At 41.0% G+C, this 20111-nt stretch overlaps 1 protein-coding gene across 1 annotated transcript in view; it reads left to right on the top strand.

Moving 5' to 3' along the window:
- RABEP1 (rabaptin, RAB GTPase binding effector protein 1) overlaps positions 1-20111 on the top strand; it is a 44845-nt gene that overhangs the window by 661 nt on the left and 24073 nt on the right. The window contains exons 2-3 of the mRNA XM_054287061.1: positions 17427-17555; positions 19430-19633. Of these exons, the coding sequence (XP_054143036.1) occupies positions 17427-17555; positions 19430-19633 (333 nt within the window). The remainder of the gene's footprint in view (positions 1-17426; positions 17556-19429; positions 19634-20111) is intronic.

Here is a 20111-nt window from a genome sequence, read left to right as displayed (position 1 = left end):
CGGTGTGTTTCTTTGCTGGAAAAGACAAAGAAAATAACAGATCTTCTCTCGAGGTGGTATGTACCTGTGCAGAAGGAAGCTGAGCTTTCCCTGAAGGTTCCTGCTGTGGAAAGGTTATTTCTTTCTGGTTTGAGAGGAATTGTGAACGGTTTTTACCTTGGAAGAGGTTGCAGATCTGCGTGCATATAAAAAAGTTGTAGGTAATGCTAAGCTTGGAGGGTGAGGTTGAGGGGACAGTGTTTACTGTATGGGATGTATGGAAGGGGTGAGAAAGCCAGGAATTTAAGTAGAGGCTGGTCATAATGTTGTTATAGAACTGGAGAGATGTGCAGAATCCTGCAGGATTGGTGCTCACCCAGCCATTGGACTGGGCCAGGGCTCTCCTCTTCTAGAGAACGCTTGAGTTTCCTTGGGGAAGCACTCTGTTAGAAAAGGGCAATGATGTATTCTTAATTATGCATGTCTAGGGAATTGCGTGGGCCTTTTTTTTTTTTTCCTTTTTGTGGAGTTACACCAGAAAGTGCTTATCCTTAGGGATTTCAGCCTGCCTTTTGAGAATTTTAGTGATGAATGTGCTTAGATTGTGGGGTTTTCCCTCCATTAAGATCAGTCAATGCTGATCCTTTGAGGGCACTGAGGGGAAGGTGAGTTTACCTGCTGTCATGTTTATAAGGTCAGTACAGGTAGGAGTTGTTCTCCTGTACTTTGTGGTGAATAACCATTGTTTATTGTTCTTCTAAGGCCTGCAGAACAACTTCCAGCAAATTTTCTTCTTGGCTCTTGCAGACTGTCTCGCTGCAGGTGTGCAGGGAAGCTGTTCAGTGTACAAATGTTTGATGACTCTTGACCAGAAAGGTAGTTGTAGGTTTGTAGTGTATTAGAAGATCCACGTTGGATGTATTTGTGTTGTTGCTATTAAAAAGGTGCAGGTAAATTGAGTGGTTTGGTAGGTGAAGCCTGTCTTACAGGAGGCATGGATTGCTGTCTCTTTCCTGCTCCCTAGCTGTGGGGAGATGAGGATGCTGTAGAGAAGGGGAATGGCTGGAAAGTTGGGTGGGTTCTGAAAGTGGTTGATGTGTCCTATTCTAAAGAATTGGAGCTCCTAAAATGGCTCCTCTCCCCATCCTCCTCTGGCAGCCATAGGACCAGTTTGGGTTTTTTATCCACTTTGTTGTTCTCATTTGTGTTGGTTTTGTTTGTAAGTAATTTACCAAAAGTGTGCCTTGAAAGTGTTCTATTTTAACATGGAAAAAAATCAAGAAATTAATTATTTCATATCTTTAGTTGTGTGCACTGAATTTATTGCTTAAAGGACTAGCATAACCTCCAATTTAAGATTACATATGACAAAATAGAACTGGATTAGTATGTTCCCCTGAGGAAAAATAATGGCTTTTTATAATTACTTGTATTGATTATAAATAACTTATGCATTCTTTACTCATGCAAGACACATCAGCTATGATTTGTTTTGTGGAAAGCAAGTATAAAACTACTACTTTTTCTGCTGTGGTAGAAATAACATATTGGAACAACATGAGAGGAATTAATGTAGAAATTGTCTTCTATTCTAAAGCCTGCACTGAAATGAAAATGGGCCCAAGAATAGGGGAAGGAATAGTGCAGAGAAATAGGAAAAGAATGGGTGTTGTGTCCTACCCTGGTTTGTACTTTGGATTAGTGGAGACATTAATAACCTCTAATCCACTGTGTGGGGTAACAGAGTTTCTATATGATAAGAATCACAGGGAGGCTGAGGGCAGCCCTTGGCTGCTGCCGGAGCTTTGTGCTCTGTGCTGGGAGCTCATGATCTTGCCCTGTGCTGCAGGTAGGTGTGTGCTACCTGCTGATCCTGGTCTAGGGGCTTCTTTTGGAGAGATTTTAATTTATGTGTGTTGTCTAGATTGCTTTACCACAGCTGTAATGTCTTATTTTTCAAAATATTTTTACTTTGAATGTAATATTCAGAATTCAAACCCCCCAGGCTCCCTGGGTTTAGTTTGGATCTGGGTGCTTGCCATCTCTGAATGTAAGGTTGCCAAACAAAATGTGTTGGCATAGCTTTTCCCTATCAGAATTCTCAGGGTTTAATTCTCCTTCTCATTTCTGGAAAACACTTCAATGAAGGAACTGCAGCAACATAAAACATTATTTCTTCAATACTAAAGTTAATTAGAATGATAGGCCAATTATTAAACTCTTCTTACTGCTCTAAACTTAAACCATTAGTGCAGTCAGACTGATAATTAGCATATCCATTGATATTGTTCAGTGATAAACTGTTAATGGCACAGTCTATCAAAGATTTTAATAAGGACTTGCTGGCAGAAGGAATTGATCCAGTATTGGAGTAACTTAGGCCAGTGAAAAGTGTCAGTCTGTCAGTGGTGGGAGGCAGTGCCAGCTCTCAGTGGAGAGAGCTGCTCAGCTGTAGATGGAAGATGGGAGGATGTTGCCATATTGATTTTGGTGCCACCAGCAGTCTGTGATCCCCTTTGTGTCCCTGTGTCAATAATCCAGGATCCCAACAAGAGCTGGGACTTGCTGTCACTGTCACACACCCCAGGGCCAAACATTGCTGGTAGAGAGGACAGGGATGTCACAGAGAAAATTAACTGACAAAACCTCAGGTGCTTTTATTATATTTCCAGTTATTTTCCTTGTTAGTATATGACTTTTCAACAAAATTGAAGGATCTAAAAATGCTATTACTCATCTCCAAGCTAGGTGTGGTTCATAGGGGACTGGCCATGAGTGCTGATGTTCAGCTCTGCCTTGTTGATGCAACTGTCAAATGTCAAACTCTTATCCCTTGGGGAGTAACTTCAAAATTGTTGGCACTTTCCAAGAGGCAAAAATTTTCTTCTCTCACTTTCATTTTGCTCGGTCCTTGCTTTGTTGTTATTCAATAATTACTGATATTATTACTATATTTTTAGTATATTATTACTAATATACTAAAAGTGCATTTTAATTAAAACACATTCATGCTTTTTTTTTTAGGCTGTGTGTTTTCCTGTCATTTCAGTGGACAAATCTGGAATTTGGTTTCAAAAACAAAACAGACACCTTGAATGTACATGTTTCTAAGGGAGTTTTGATGTGCTCAGCTGGTCAGTTTGCTCTGAAATGGGAATATCCACATTCAGGGTGTCTGTTTTCCTGTCAAAGTCAAATTGCAAATCTCCTAATTTTGCAAAATACCCTGACCATGTTCTTTATCATTACCTGTTGATCTGCCAGAAGGCACAATGAATATGCTTTAACCTATGGACTGACTCTCTCTTGCATTTTGGACACTGGCAGATGTAAATTCTTTGCCCATTTTTATTACTTCTTGGCCACTTCACCATTGTCATGGAGAAGATGGACTTAGTAATATGTTTTCTTCCCTTCCTGGCCTGGTGCCTCTGGATGCTTAACTGCTTTCCCATAGCCCTTGGTGGGTGGAGTGGATTCCCACTGTGAAACTAGTTTGTATGCACTCCCTTGGAAGTGATTGAGGAAAGAATTTTGTTTTAAAACTTTCAAGAAGCTAAACCAAACAATTTCTGTCAGTGTGGGAGTGGACCAAATCCCATAGGCTTCATTATGGGTGATGGTTGACTGGCAGACTTGCTGGGCTTTCACTCCAGGCATTTTATTAAAAAGTGCTTCTCAGATGTGAAGTTTTCTATCCTAAATTTAGGTATTTTAACTACACTATTTTCTTTAAAAATACCAAATATGCAGTGTAAAAAAAAATGAAAAAGCCTGAATTTGAGATTATGGTTTTACTCTGACTGAAGTCTTTCAAGGTAAGAACTGGTGACATTGATAAGCAGCACTTACTAACAGGGCTGCTCTGAAAGCCACTGTGTGTGTGTATTTTAGAGGAACATCTTCTACATCAAAGGTCTGGTACTTCTCAGTGGTTCAGCCTTTACTTACAGAGTTGATTTTAGTGTCTGATTTAGTAGTGGCTGAGTTAATGGCACTACCCTCCACAAGTTATTCTATAAATAGGGTAAGCATTGTGTCATTTTAGTCATAGTATAGTCAGTTAGGCATGATGAATTATCTCTGGAAAAATTTAAATCATTTGATATTTTGGTGTCAACTGGCATAGGAAGAACAAGTGACCAGTGTACCTTCGGTTAATATTTCTGTGCTATTCAGAAGGAGGAGGGGATTTTTTACCTGGAAAGTACCTGAGAAAACTTCTGAGTTGTCTTGTCACTCTATAAGCAGTGCCTGTAGTACCCTAAGAGTGCAGAACTGCAGCATGGCCACTGATATAATGAGGAATTATGTGCATTTATTTTTTTTCCCCCATTCATGTCTCCTTCTGTCAGCCACAACTCCCCTTGGCGTTCAGCTGACTTGTGGTGGTGCTTCCCTCCTTCCTGTTCCTATCCTACACTTCTCTTCCCAGGCCTGGCTCCTTCAGTACAATGAAGAATAAAAGCTCTTGAATCACCTTTTATGTTTATTTCCATCTCCTCTGGCAATTCCTTCTCCACACAGCCAGGCAGCAGAAACGTGGCCTTGCTTGCTCTTTGCTCTCAGGTTTTTGCTCCCTCCTTGCTCAAACACCCAGTCAGCATTTGGCAGTGTCCTGGGCAGCTGCTGCTCTTCAGCAGCTCCTCTGGTTTCCTCCTCCCCAGACACCACCTCAGCTTCTTTAATATTGCTCTCCTTGCCTTTTGCAACCTCTGGTTTGGGGGTTTCCCCTGGTCCTTGCCCTGTTTTGGCTGCTCCAGGCCTTGCTCTGCTCTGTGGGATCACACCCATCCCTCTATTCTTCCTCTTCTGGAGAAACTCGCATGACTCTACAAACTTCCTTAGTGAAAAATGGCTTTTCCAAGCAATATGGCTCCCTAGCTGGGCTGAATTTTAGCTTTTTTACTCTTTTTAAAATATATTTTTCTTTATTTAAGAGCTCTTCAGGTTCTGTCACTCATTGTGCTTTATTCTTGTTATACAGAGCTACTTATCTGCTTTTCAGCCCTGCCTTATACATGTTCAGGTTCTGAGTGGTTTTTCAGAACAGATTATACAATTTTGAGGCAGTGAACTTCAGTTACCTAATCACAAGGTTGGCTGACATCTAATTCTTTAATACCTTGGTATCTCTAAACTGCAGTAAGTGCTTCACAGATTGCAAAAAATTCATTGTTGGAAGTTAACTTAGGCCTCTTGGAAATAGAAGCAGAAAATAGAAGTGTTCCATCCTTTGGCTATCAGAGCAGTTCTGAAAGTTCGTATCAGTTGAGAGGAGGACAGGAAACAGCAGAGCTGTGATCTGCTCATTTGGTTCTGTGTGCAGTTAAGGGCCCTGTCATGTGTGTATGGCTGGGTTAGGGACTGAAAAATAACCAGAATCCTGGAGTGAAAAAAAAAAAAAATCCAGTCTGATTTTTAGTTACTTAATAAGCCAGAAGCACTTAATAAGCCTTACTGTGGTGAATCACACTGAGAAGAAATTTAAATTTGGGTGGGATTTTATTAATATTTATCTTGTTGTATTTTGTGGTTTTTGAAAGTGTTTTTTGGTAAAGCTGTGGAGCGAAAATGCAATAACAGAAGTTATACATGGCAAAGTGAATTGGAATCAATAACTGGAAGGCAATGGTAGCATTAACTGTGTATTCCAGAGGGAATAGCCTGGAGGTGAGAGGGAAGGATTACCTGGGGATCAAACCAAACCAGCATTGTCGATTATAATGGTGTTCCCATGCCTTTAAGCCACTGACCTGAATAGACTGTGTGGTTTGTATTGTATCTTCTGCCAATACACGTTTTTAGCTTACAGATAATTGCAACAAGATTTGCAATGCTGTTTAAATGGCAACAAAGGAGAGGAATATGCACAACAAAAGGAGAAACACCTCTTTCACCGTTTTTGTTGGGTGTTTCCTGTATAACTGTTTATCCCCCACACCCTGCCTTGGTAGGGTAACTTTGTATGTGCATGGCTGGTCACCCCTAAAATACTGCCCAACAGAAATGATTTATTTTCATCTGTCCTGCATCAGTGCTATGCAAAATGAGGAGGCAGCACCATGGTTGGTTGCTTTAAAAAAATAACAAAGCAGTAACTTGCAAACAGTAAAGCAGATAAAACCACAGGGTATAATACAATCCTTACATCTGGGTGTTCAGTGCCGTTGCCTTAATCTACACAGGAAGAAACAGAGGAGTGCTAGAAGTTATTGCTCAAGCAGTAAGTACTTTACCCATCTACAATAAATTTTCAGGTCCAGTATCCTTTAAGAAAATTGTCTTTCCCAAGGCTTATAGGAGTTCATATTAACCTCCCATTGACTTTAGACACAAGAATTGGAACATTCACCTTACATTAACAGTAACCTGTGCCAAAATCCCTCTGATACATTTTATCTGTGGTGTTACTTGGTTTATTTTGGTGAAATACAAAGCATAAATTTGGCTCTGTTAATTCAGATCATCTGACAGGCTGGCATCTTTGTCATATACTGCATATTTTAAATTTTCTTTTAAAGATTGGTTTCAAGTAAGGTTTTCTTAATTGCCAGCCTGCAATGTCTGTTTGTATCTTCTCCCATGTGAAATTAATGGGAAAGCAATTAGGCAAACTCTGGGTTCTGTGCTTGAGTGACATTTCTAGCTGTGAAGATATTAGAGCTGTCTGTCTGGTGTTCACAGCTTCTGTTGGAGTCTTACATGAAACTGGAGATAAAGATGTTAAATCTCAAACTGGTGCTTTAACTCCTGATGTTACAGTTAAATTTGTTGCAGGCACTGAGGATTACATTTAGCTGAGGATCCATCGGGAGGGGCTGTAATGGCCTGTTACAATGTCTAATCTAACTTTGTATTTGCTTTCAAGTAAGAGTAAATGTGAGCCTAATCTTATTGTGGGATAGGAATGTTTTCTGATGTATTTTTATCTTCAGCTCTAGGTTTTGTACCAGTCTAAGCACTTCTGTACTGGAAACTGCAGTGCAGTGCAACTCTTTCAACTGCATTGGTTCAAAACCTGAGTGTGTACAAACACTGGTGGGAAACCTGAGCCTTGGAGTTTGCTTTCTAATACCAATTAAGTTTGTCAGCTTCCCCTGGAGAGTCTGAGTAGAAATCAGGGTTTGAAAAAGGTCATTTATCACTTACAAATATCAGTCATCAAGTCTTTAAAAAGTAAGTTCTGCTGCATGACTACACCAATCTCAGTAGCCACAAGGGAGAGTGGGGGACAGAAGGAAGGCCAGACTATTTCTTTTGGCAGACAGCAGCCACTTAGGTTAAACTGATAATCAGGCTGTACCCATAGGCTGTGGTTTCATGTTGCAGCTAAGCCAGTCTAGAAGGTTGCTGCTGCTGAAAGAAGTGTTCCTGCTCTTTTCTTCCTGCTCCCAAAGTGGTGTTTCCCTCATTTCCTTTGTGCCAGCTCTGCACATTGGACCCATCCCTGAGCTCAGTTCAGCTCAGTCACCCAGCTGAGAACTACTCACTGCTGCATTAATTAGTTTAATTTAGTGAAAGACCTGATAAGCCTTAGAGCTGGCATAAAGGAAGGGTGTAGACCACAGAGTAATAATATGAGAGTCCAAGGGTATCATTCTGACGTTTTTTTCACAGTTTACTCTGATGTGTGTATTCATTGCCATGTGTGTGTCAGGTCTGCTCTGTGCTCAGCTGAGTGCCAGGTGTGGTCTGGTTTGAGACTCACTGCCCTCCCACCCTCCAGCCTGTTCCTCTATCACTTCTGATGCTGTCACTGCTGTCAAAAGCTCCCATAGCATGGTGGGGGTAAAAGGCACATGTGTTCCCAGTGAGGTGGGAGTGCTGAGTTACCCTGTCAGATGACCACCAGTACAGAAATTGATTTGAAATCATTGCAACTGCAGGCTTAGTCAAGCCTTCCCCATTCTGTATTGCTTAGGCCCCTGGAATATTTTAAATTATCTTAAAATTTCACGCTGGAGGAGGATTTTCTTCTTTTTTAACTGTTCAGGAATTCATGTAGTTGACAAGTGGTAGCAAAAAATATGAATATATAGAATCTCAGCAGTATTTTCTGTCAAGAAATGAATTCTAGAGGCTTGGGGGAGTACTAGTCTGTTGTTCTCAGGGAGCCTATTAAATTGTAGAAACCTTGCTCCAAATAGTAGGATCTGTATCCTGTTCCTTATCAAATAAAGATGTTAATTATCTTTTCTTATTATTGTTTGTTACACTATATTTATCATCACAATGTCTCCATACATATATCTAGCAACAGTATTTTCCAGGCCTAGAACCTGCTGTTCTGTCAAGTCAAATTTTAAAATTACTATTCCTTGCAAATAAGTTTTTACCTGTTCTCTTTCTCAGTTTATTCTCTGTATACCAATTTGAGTGGCCAGATTATAGCAAGGGATAGGGAGCCACAGTGGGGAAGAAATGAAGTGTTAACTCCCTTTTGTGCTGCTTGTTCACATCCATAACTCTTGAGTTGTGTATGAGTTGCTGCTATTTCTGAAGTTTTTCTGGTACCTGTGGTAGCTCTGCATGTGGAAGTGAGTTCCATGCTCTTGTGATTATTTCAGGTTTTGAAAATGTCCATAAAGATGCCAATTTGCTTTAAATGGCAGGGTCCTCATACCTGTAGCAATGGTAAATTACAGAAGCCGTTGCCTGTATGAATTTCACTAACATCGGCTTCTTTCTGGTTTCTTCCACATCACCTTCTTTCTTGAGCTATATTTCACTTTTCTTACCTTCCTTTGAGTTCTTAAGTGTGTTAGGTGATCATTAATTTGTTCTTTTTGCTCAGAAATTGGGCAGCAGAGTACCTGGGGTGGTCTGCAGCCTGAATGCTCTCAAAGCTGCACCTCAGTTTTGGCCCCATGACAAACAGCAAGACAGCACAAGATCTCAGACTAGTGGTGTCTGGGGGAATTTTGGAATTAATGTAATGGTTTTCTTTTATATATTAACTTACTTCATCAAAGAGAACAATGCAGTAGGGTTGTTTTGTGTTGTTTTGTTGGTTGTTTTTTCCTGAGAGTTGAGTCATACTTTATTCCCATTTTTCTGCCTGAAGAGGACAACCTTTAATAAATTTGTAGGCGAAGTGATAAACATATAATAAGGTGTCACAGGGATTTTTTTCCTCCCACTGCAAATGAGTCAGCAATTAAATTATCTTGAAAGAAAATCAGTCTGTTGTCTGGGTTTAGCAAATGTTTACATTTTAAGAGAACAGTTATATTAGTGGTGCTCAGAGTGCAAATTGTGTAGGGGGTCTCCTATAAAATGAAATACATATCAGAATCTCCCTCTAAAGGGCTCTCAATCTGAAATATTTTTATTTCACCAGGTTTAGTAAAACAGACAATATCCTCAATTTAAATTTTCTTTTACTGGGAAGACACACTGCAAACCTCACTGTCAAGTGGAATTGCCACGTGTAATCCAGTTCAGGATATTCTGGTTATATCATACAAATGATGAGACGTGGTAGTGTGGAAAAACTTGGCAGGAATATTCCTGTGTAAATACGAAGGCTCATTCATATTTTCAGTCTTGCTTTGGTCAGGAAGATTTATGTGACTTGACATTTTTGGGGACTGGTTTTCATATGCTGTGGAAGGGAATTGGTGGCTGTGCTGGAGGTCTGGTCCAGGCTGGAGGAGCCTCTGTACCTGCTCAAAACACCCTCTGTTGGTGTTTATTTTGCCGGTAATGAGGAGGGACAGGCTGGTGAAATGAAAGGGGCAGGGACATGTGTGAAGCGTTTGACAGCTGCATTGTCTGAGCTCAGATGTGTGAAATTCTCACAGAGCTTTGTTGTGCCTGCAGGGTGTGGAGATCTACCTAGGCTGGCCCAGGGTGGCAGCGGTGTCACCCAGCTGTGAACCCTCTTGGAGAAATGTGCCCAATTCTTGGGGACTTCACCTTGCCCAGTCCTGTGCTGCCATCACCCTGCTCTTGTTTGCTCAGAGCAGTGACTGGTCTGAGTAAATGCCCACAGCCTGTAGAGTAAATAACCCTCTTCATAAATCCAAGGAGACACTGAGCAGTTTTAGTTTGGGTTTTTTGTTTGTTTTGTTCTGTTTTTCCAAATTGATCCTCCTGAAAAGAGCAGATATAAAAAAGAAAAATTGTTAGAGCAAGGGGAACAAAATGCAAGCACTTATGGAGCAGGGGGAATGCTGGTGATTGTGATGAGATTGGTAACTCTGCTCTCTCCATTTTGTGTCACTGTAGATGAATTCAAAGTTCACCAGACTGCAGCTTGCTGTTGACTTTTGAAATACTCTGATATGCATTCAAGCTTAGCAACACTGTGTTTCTGAGGAGATTCACTGGTGGTAGCAGCAGGATACAGCCAAAATCCTTTCCATAGGATTCCATTAGCAGTGTTGTCTGGTTGATTTTTCCAACTCTATGATTCATCCACTGCTGCCCTATTTAAATTATTCAAAGAATTGGTAAAGCACAGAGTGTGGTTGATTTTCTTGGGAAAAAATGCTAACCAATAGTGTTTTCCTGAAATTTCTTGACAAATTGTTCTCCTCACCAAAACATCAGTGGCAGAGATGAAATAAAGTGAAAACTAATGATGGTAAAACTTCTTGTGCATTAAGTTGGGACTACTGTGGAGAAGACTGTGCACAGAACTGAGAGTTCTGATTGCAACCTAGTTGAAAGAGAGAAGCAGCTGCTATGGTGAGCAGGGATGTACAAAAAGCCAGGCTATAATGATGGAGGTAGGGGACTGTCCTTGGGAAGGGGACTTTTTCCTTGTTGGAAAAAAATTCAAGCTCACTTTTGTCAACATGGACATCCATGTTTAAATGCATTCCCATTATACTTGATGTAGTGAGCAGTGTTCCATTGCAGTCCAATGTAAATAATGGTTAACTAAGCATAAATTTAAAACTGGACTTAAGTTAACCTGGGGTCAGAATGACTAAGTGTGTAGAAGAGCATTACTTGTCACATGAAGTGGGTTTGCCAAACTGGAAGTCAGGTGTGGTTTTCCTTTACTGGGTGAAATGGAGTGTCATGAGATGGAGATCTGCACCCCAGGAAGCAGCTGCCTGCTTTTGTGTCCAGGAAAGAAGATGAAGGAGGCAGTAACAAAGCAAGGAAGTAGTTAACACATTGTGAGTGCTGTGAAAAGGGAGAAAAAATGGGAAGTGGAAGTAGAAAAAAATGGGGAAGGAGAAACTGTGTGTTGGCCTTCTTTTCCTTGTAGTTGTGCATAAATATGTTTACTGTGCTGTTACACAGTAGGGGAAAATCACTTAGTTGCTACTGCATATGGCTGTTTATCCCTGCAGGTGTAGTTAAGCCATTTAAAGGACCTTTGTTTCTCCCCCTTTTGCTTCTTCTCTTCTTGTGGCTGCCTTGTCCCTGGAAGTGTCCAAGACTGGGTTGGACAGGGCTTGGAGCAACCTCATCTAATGGAAAGTGTCCCTGCACAAGCCAGGGGTTTGTATTGAGATGATCTTTAAGGTCTCTTTCAGCCCAAACCATTCTGTGATTCTTGATTGTATTATAAAACAGTCTTCACATTTATTCAAACATCTAAATTTCTTCAGATTTTAATACTTTAATTTAGTTATGGCTTTTCATTTTCTTTCTAAAATCCTTAATGTAGGATGTCACACAGTGTTTAGCATAAAAAAGAAAAATAGAGTAGGAATAGGCATTACTGAGATTACAGGCTATAGTGGAAAGATGTTTGTCATCAGCTTCAATTAAAAATAACATTACTTTCAAACTTTAATAATGTATTGCAAACTTCCACTTGATGTTAATACAGTATTTATTGTATGTTTAGATGTTGGTAACATGCAGTGGTTGGCTGAATATTTTTCATCCTGCACTTGCTGATTTACTGTAATAAATACAAAGCTTCTGTAACAGATATAATGCAGCAAGGCTCTGATCTGCATGGTGATACCTCCATTTGTCAGCAACACCAAGTTTTTATGGATTTGGCCTTAAATTGGTACTGGATTGTTTGCCTGTGAATATTTAGTCAATAGAGAACAAATTGTGGATGTCAAATAACCTTCAGCTGCACAATCAGCCAGAAATGGCTGGATGAATGCAGCAGTGTCTGAAAGCTGCACTGCCCGAAATGGGGAACTGCCTGAGCTCCTTCTGCAGAGCAGCTCAGTGCTGGGGGCAGGTGCTGTGCCGGGGCTGTGGGGCAGAACCCCCTGCTTTTCCCCTTCTGGGGCTGAATTCCAGGTGCTGTGCCAGGGCTCAGCTGTTGGCAGAACCCCCTGCTTTTCCCTTTCTGGGGTTGAGTTCCAGATCCTGTGCCAGGGTGGGGCTGTGGGGCAGAATTCTCTGCTTTTTCTCTTTTTACAGTTGAGTTCCAGGTGCTGTGCCAGGGCTCAGCTGTGGGCAGAACCCTCCCTGCTTTTCCTCTTTCTGGGGCTGAGTTCCAGGTGCTGTGCCAGGGCAGGGCTGTGGGGCAGAACCCCCTGGTTTTCCCCTTTCTGGGGTTGAGTTCTCCTCACCACACAGAGTTTAACACTCTGACAGGGGAGCTGTGACAATTGAAGGCGTTTGGTGCCACTCTGAAAAAGGAGGGGGCAAGTGAGAAGTCAGGGGTCATTCTCTGCCCTCAAATAAAACAAGGAAAGTGTGTGACCAGTGAGCTTGAGCCATTTGACCCAGGAAATAAAATGCTTGATGCTTGCAAATGCAAGTTTGAGAAAAGCAAGTAATTATTTTCTTCTTGGTTATTTTTTTTCCCCTCCAGTTTCATCTGCTGCTATTGGATATCTGTGTGTAAGGGCAAATATTTATTGAAAAAAAAAAGCAACCCCATTTCATAAGTCAGGAATTGCTTCTGTTTAACATGCTTATTCAAAAACCATAATCTGTTCCTTTGCTTCTGAGTGCCTCATGCAAACAGCTGGGGTTTTTTTGGGGTTTATGTGGTTTAAATTGGGGTTTATTGTAAGAGTGGGGGGGTTGGTTGTTCTTTTTTCATCAAATCCTGTTTGAGTAAAATAAAGAAAAGCTTTTAGCAGTCTGTATGAACAGTCTGGTGGCAGGCTTAGATTAAAAGTTTATGAAGTAGCATAATTGTGGCTCCAGAATGATGTCATGATAAATGAAAATTGGTGATCATAGAAAATAGTAGAAAGTTATAGTAGAAACTCATACAAATAAGTATTTTTCATACTTCTGTCTCAAGCAATAACAGCAAAAGAATGATAGAAAATGACAGAAACTATGTATTTTTTTTGTATCCGAAAAGTTGATTGTACATGTAGGGTTTTTTCCGCTGTTTTCATATTTCAGCTCTGTTGGACTGAACTCTTGATGTCATGTTTGACTCTTTTAATATCAAGCAGAAAGCTCTATGGCATTAATTTTATAAATAGACTTGGTACTCAAAAATAGTCTTATTGATAATCAGCTTTGTCTGTCTTAGTGCTGGAATGATCGCTACATGTTTGTGTAACTGGAAACTGTCATATGTAAAATTCAACTCTTTTTGGAGCTGATCTGTGGAACAGCATATAAATAACTAGTCAGTAAAAAATGTGTATTTTTCATGTGTTTTCCTAGAATTGGAATTTTGCTGTGCAGTGGGTTAAGAGAAAGCTGTATTTTTTTCACTGGAGTTTCTCTTCCTGTATTGCAGCAGTTTGATGGTTCTCCTGTAAATTGATGAGTCTGCTCTGAAATGGATTTTGCTGCCCTTCTTTTGAGTTCTTCTCTCTGGTTAAGGCACCTGATGACGTTCACTGTGCTTTGCTGTAGTGTCAGTGCTCCACAGGAGATGGGGATCCCTGTGTCTGACCTGGAGTGTCTCTGCAAAATCTGTGTTGCTAGCTAGAAATAAAGCTACTGATTTAATTGGCACCTATAACTCTGTCATCTGTAGTCTGTGATAAAACACTAATAATCTGGGAAAAAACACTATTTAAAATTGTTGGCCAGAAGGATTTCTTGTTAGGATTTTAATTTAAAGTTTTCTCAGTGTTATGTCCAAAGTCAAGAAATCGATAGGATTTTGGGGGATTTCTTTAGGCTTTTTGTTTATTTCTTGATGACTTAGGGCCCTAAATAGGGAATTGTGTCTTCTGTGAGGAAATGCAGAGCGTTCTGTGCCTGCCGTGTGTCCCCGGCTCCGGTTGCAATGGGCAGGGCTCCAGCAGCGCTGCCCATCTCGGGCTGTGTTTGCTCTGCCCCATCCCTGGTTAAACATTGATCCCTGCCCTGCCTGCAAATGGATGGCTTGCTTTGGGGCTGCCTTTAAGTTGATAGCAACTTAAGTTTTCTTTTTCTGCTCTGTTGTAAGCCTGGGATGAGTTGGACCTAAATTCAAAGGGAAAATTAAGTGATAAATGATAAATTGTAAATCTATGGATGAGCCCATTTGCTGCCATTGACTCCAGTGCATGTCCAGGTGGACTCTGATCTGTGCCATGGAACCCGAGGGTACCTGTGCCTGGCAGACTGGGCTTGGGATCACACTTGTGTTTTGGGAAGTGTCTGTATGGCTTGTGTACAAATTGTACCTCTGAAGAAGAAAATAATTTCTTTGTACACTTAATCACGTAGCAGAAAGGTGGTAGTTGAGAGGGTGTCTCAGAAAATAAACTTTATTTGACTTTTATTTCTAATGCAGGTGCATTTGAGGGGGTTGATGCTGGCCTATAAAGCCTATAAAGCTTGTCCTCAAGTTTGTGCCTTGGCTCAGTGCAGTGGGGATGGGCTGAGGTCTGTCCTGAGCTGTATATGTAGCACAGGTGGTAAAACCACTTTAAACTTAGTATAGAATCGAAAGAACAATGTTACTGCACAGTTGCAGTGATGGATGACCTGCAGTTGGGATCTTAAACTGATTGTTATTTTGAATGCCTGCAGCTGGCCCTGACAGCTGCCAGAGCTCCCTTGTGGAGGGGGTTGAGTATTTAGTTATTTATTTATTACTTTTTAGACATAACTGCCAGGCTGCAGAGAGGGGAGAATACTATAAAAAATGTAAATATTTAAATTTCATTTCCTTCTTGGTGACTCTGCCCTCCCTCTTTCTGTTTGGGCAGGAAGATTTCAAAAGGATGAGTCTGTTCCCCAGCTGAAAGCACTTGAACATTCTGCTCTTGGGGTGTCCTCTTGCCCTTCCAACCTCAGCAGAAGCAACTCACACCTTCAGAAGAAGTACAGCTTGGTTGCTTTGCACTTTCTGATGGGAGCAGCAGCACAGCTGCTGCTGTCTCTCTGCTGAAGGAAGATGGAAAGGGAATTAAGTAAACAAGGAATGCTCGAGTCATCTTTGAGGGCAGGAGAGTTGAGTCTACAGTTGATTTAACTTTCAGGATTACTAACTGTAGAATGAAGCTGTTTATTTGTGTGGTCTTCAAAAGAGTTTGTGCATGGTGAATGATGTCCAGATTCCTCCTTGTTCGGTTGGGATGTGTGTGTGAGGCTGCAGGGTGGTACCTGTGGATGCAGGGCTGCCTGCTGGCCCTGGCACACAGCTCCCTGAGGCTCTAGTGCCTGCAGGAGTTTCCCTTGAGGAGCTGAAGCTGAGCTCAAGGGAAGCCCCAGCTCCTTGGGGCCAGCCCAGTTCTTGGTGGGTGTGGAGCAGGAGGTGCCACAGTGGCTGCAGGCTCTGCCCTGGACTGCAGGGAGTGGAAGCACAAGCAAACCCTTTCCCTTTGCAAGACTTCAGCAAGAGATCAAAGGCAACCCTTTAACCTTGGGAAGCGTTTTTCCTACCCAGACCTGGTTCCATGTGTGCTGTTTCATCCCTGGTTTTGATCCAGACACTCTCTGAACTCACTTAAAGCTTTGCTCTCAGTGTCTTTGCTGCAGATTCCTTTCATTTTCTGGAGAACACTCCTGTGCAGTTGGCTTTGAACTATCCACATAAGGATCTATCACATAAGGAACTAACCCTCCTCTCTGCTGACCAGAAAAACCTATGTTTTTAGGTGATAAAAAACCTCAAAATTTGTATTTAAAGTGATAAAAAACCCTCAAAATTAGGATTTTTTAAAATTAAATTTCGTCAGTCCTATATCTGCATTTCTCTTTTATTCAGTACAGAGCTGAAGAGATTAGGTGCTGTATTTTGTAACACCATAAGCTCTTATAACCTGCAATCAGTAAAACATACCTGTGCTCTTAGAAGCTCCTTTTGTTTGTGTCTGTTCTTACTCTACGTCATCTGCTACCAAAAATAACTGACCCCATCTCAGTGGCATTGCCCAGCCAGGGTTTTACCACTGCAAGCTGTAGAGCTGACTCCAGCTGTTTGTGAGCATAAATGTTTGATGCTGAAGTTGTGTAGCCTTTGGAATGTTTTCACTACTTGAACGTGGTGGGAAGTGTTGGATGGGATACACAAACACCTCTGATGGATCAATATTTTGTGTATCTAGTCTGTGCTATATAGAGGCTGTAACTGAAGTGATTCACTTTGCACAGCAGAGTTGGAACATGCCCACAAAATGCTTTTGCAGAACACACAGAGACTCATAGAGAAGAACATTTTTTTTCCCCAGTGCATTGCAGCAGGGAGATGTGTTTTGTTCTGATTCATCAGTCTTTTCTTTCTATTTCATATTTCAATTCTGAGGTGTGCAAGTTGAAACTGCCACCTAGAGCAGAACTTGAGTTTGATATTGCACATGCACATAGGTTGGTGGTTGTAGGGGGTCTTTATAGCATCATAAAATGGTATAATATGGGGTTTTTTTCAATAATAAGCATCTTATAACAATGTTTGTAGGCTTCCTACTCTTCCTTCTTTTGTTGTACCACCAGATGAAGGGCTGATGTGGTAAATTATGGAAAACAGAGTGATGTATGTGCACCCTTGAGGATTTTTACCTGCTGGAAATGAGGAAAGTTTGATCTTATAATCAATTTATTCTCTGTAGATTGTGGCCATCTTCAGGAAAACTTCTCCAGATGTAATCTGGTTCATCTTTTGGTTAACATGCAGAACTGGATTGATGATGGCACCTAATTTTTAGCTCACAGGGTTTCTTTCCTGTGCTTTGCCCTCTCATAGCTGTTAGCTGAGCTGCTGTCACTTTGCTTTCTTGGACCTCAGCCTGAGCACTTGGTGCTTTATTGCTCAGCCCTCACACACTTCCCAGGGGAGAAAACCATCACCAGAATTATTTCTGTTTCTTCCTTCATTGTACATATCAAATTGTGGCTTTCTTTGGAAGATTTGTTTTCTGCAGAACTCCCTGCCACATTCCCTCTACTTCCCTAGAGATGTTTAATTAGAATTTGGTGTTACAGTCTAAAGAAAACCTACCTTCCTTTGTTCCTTACAAGACTGTCTAGTTTTCCTCATTATCATGGGGCAGAGCTAATGAATAAAGATATTTTAAAAAGAGTAAGGCCCAAACCTCAGCCTTGCAGAATGGGATGTCTGGGTAACTGTTAGTGACGTACCTTATCTTCTGCTTTATTTTTAGATGCTCTTCTACAACGGGTAGCAGAATTGGAAAAGGTCAATGCAGAATTTCTGCGCACAAAGCAGCAACTTGAGCAAGAATTTAATCAAAAGAGAGCAAAATTTAAGGAGTTATACCTGGCTAAGGAAGGTAAGTTCTTAGTTCTCTGAATTATTCTAAAATTTATTGAACTTCATCTTCAAATAATCCCTGTATGAAGCATAGTCTTTTAGACAGTTATAATAAGAATGTAAGAGATTCAGTAGGTGACTATTGAGCATTCTAGAATGAACTTTGGAATTAAATTTAAAGATTTGCCTCATGGAAAGGAGCAAAAGCAACTTGATGTCCATGCAGAAATACCACTAGTGAGTTTTAATACTGATTTCCTGAATTCAGGGTGTGCTCTCTGAGTAGGAGCTGATGTGCTAAATGGGAAGACATAGCCTGGATGCTGTGCTGTTTCTATTCTGTGGCCTTTTTTTTATGTAGCATTCATTTGTCTTAAATTTCCATCTGAGGTAGGCTGTAAGCAGGCAAACATTATAAAAGTTTTAATACCAGCCAAGGGCATCTATTTCAATAACACAATTTATAGAAAAATTTAAATCATATGAGCTCAAATATCTGATGAAGGATCAGAGAGTAGAGATAGCTGTTCTGAGAGCCAGATTGATTTATCTAATTCTGATGATTTTCCTGTCTTTAACATATGGAAGCAGAGCCAAAACATAATGCATTAGGACTGCAGCTGCTGTATAAGCTTATGAGAGCAGAAATACAACAGGCATAATGAAGATTGGATCATACAGCAAGCCTATTTACTTGTGTTTCTAAGGCTGGATGAAAGGAAGTTTAAGATACAAGACACTACTTATGAGATCATCAATAATTCTCCCATTTTGGTACAGTCAAAAATACAAAATAAATTGTGATAGGGGAAGAAGAAACAACCCAACTTTCACAGCTACTGAAGTGAAAGGACACCAGAGGAGAATATATAAGCAATTACTTTTCTTTTTTTTTACCCCCCCCCCCCAAAGCTTTTACCCCTCCCTGTCTCCAAGACCCTCTCCTAAACATTAATTGGGGCTGTTGGGACCCATCTTTAATACTGTCATTTGAAAACTGAGAATATTAATGCCACAAGGTCTTGTTTTTTTTACACAAGGATTAATGTCCTTTTAAGTATTTGATTAGCTCTGGGTTCTATATTCTCTATCAGGATGAGAGCACCAGGATTGATTCAGCTTTTTGGCCCTGAGGGAAATACATGGATATAGCTTGGTGTTGGTTGTGTGCTGGCCAGATGTTTTTGCTAAAAGGGATTGCAATTGAAGCAGGCTATGTGGGCATAAAATACATATTTTATGTTAGTGCTTTTGGAATTAATTATATAATGTATGTCTTTCAGAGCTGTTTATTTCAGATTAGCTGAGAACTCAGGAGGATAATATGAAGTTAGTTTAATTTCTGTTTATATTTGCAACAATTAGAGAAATAGTGGCTATTCCATTGAATGTATCTCTTTTCTTTGTAGAAGCTCAGTTCTACCAAAGTCTTTGGTAAAGAGCAAATTAGGCTGTGTATTTTTCTTTTCTCCAAAATGGTCACAGAGCGTTTCTGTTCAAGAAATATGAAGTGTTCCATCCAAACTGAGAACCAAGTTGGTCCCAGAAATGGGGGGAAAACTGTTTTCCAGTCTGTTCATGCCTTTTGCAGATTCATTACCAGAATGAGTTAAATAGTAAGAACTGATGAAAAGCACAGTATATTGATCCTAGTTATATCTAGTGTCTGCTTTGTGTCTGCATCCATAAGATGCTTTAATAAAAGGCAAGGGCAAGCAAAGTCAAGAAAAAGCATTCCCTGAAGAGACCTGCCAACATTTGTTCAGTCATTACAGGTAGATGTTTTAATACCAGTGCTCCCTTCACTCCCTTCTGCTCTTTGCCATAGCAACAGGGGCTACCCTTCAGGTTGAACTCATGAATGCAGCTAAATGTGTGCAATGCTCCTTTCAGAGGACCTGAAAAGGCAGAATGCAGTGCTGCAGGCAGCCCAGGATGACCTGGGCCAGCTGCGCACGCAGCTGATGGAGGCCCACGCTGAGATGGAGAACATCAAGGCCATAGCCACAGTGTCAGAGACCACCAAGCAGGAGGCCATCGATGAGGTCAAGAGGCAGTGGCAAGAAGAAGTGGCTTCCCTCCAGGCCATCATGAAAGGTAACAACCAGGCAAGCCTGTGCTGAGATCAGCCACCCTGATTTTATAAGGATTTGTGCCTGCTCTTCCTCAGAGTATGGGCAATTGTTATGGCTTGGGAAAGCTGCAGAAGGGCTGGATGAAGTGTAGTTCTCAGGGTTGTGAAAAGGAGCTTGATGGGTTTTTTGTTGTCAGCTTGAGGACAGAATTTAGAATTCATGGCCATGGGAACCTCATGTATATGCAAAGCTTTTTTGTGGGACTATGAATGTGATACTTCATCCTTCCACAAAGATAAGTATGATGCCTGTAATTTGACAAGTCTGCAAACAGCTTTAAGCTGCCAGCATGATTCTCTTTTTTCCTTCTGTGTGAACACAGTTCTGCTCTCACACAGTCAAGTGTCCCTCCAGTACTCACATGGGCCTTCCCCCAGGGTATTGACTGCACATGCTGCTCTCTCAGCCCTGGGTGTTTTTTTTTTAATAGTTCTCATCTA

Source organism: Melozone crissalis, unplaced genomic scaffold (genome assembly GCF_028551555.1).
Source record: "Melozone crissalis strain CALT ecotype California unplaced genomic scaffold, PUWL_Pcris_2 ptg000057l_1, whole genome shotgun sequence".
NCBI lineage: Eukaryota > Metazoa > Chordata > Aves > Passeriformes > Passerellidae > Melozone > Melozone crissalis.
Note: the sequence above shows the minus strand (reverse complement) of the source record. Positions and strands in the feature narration are given on the sequence as shown.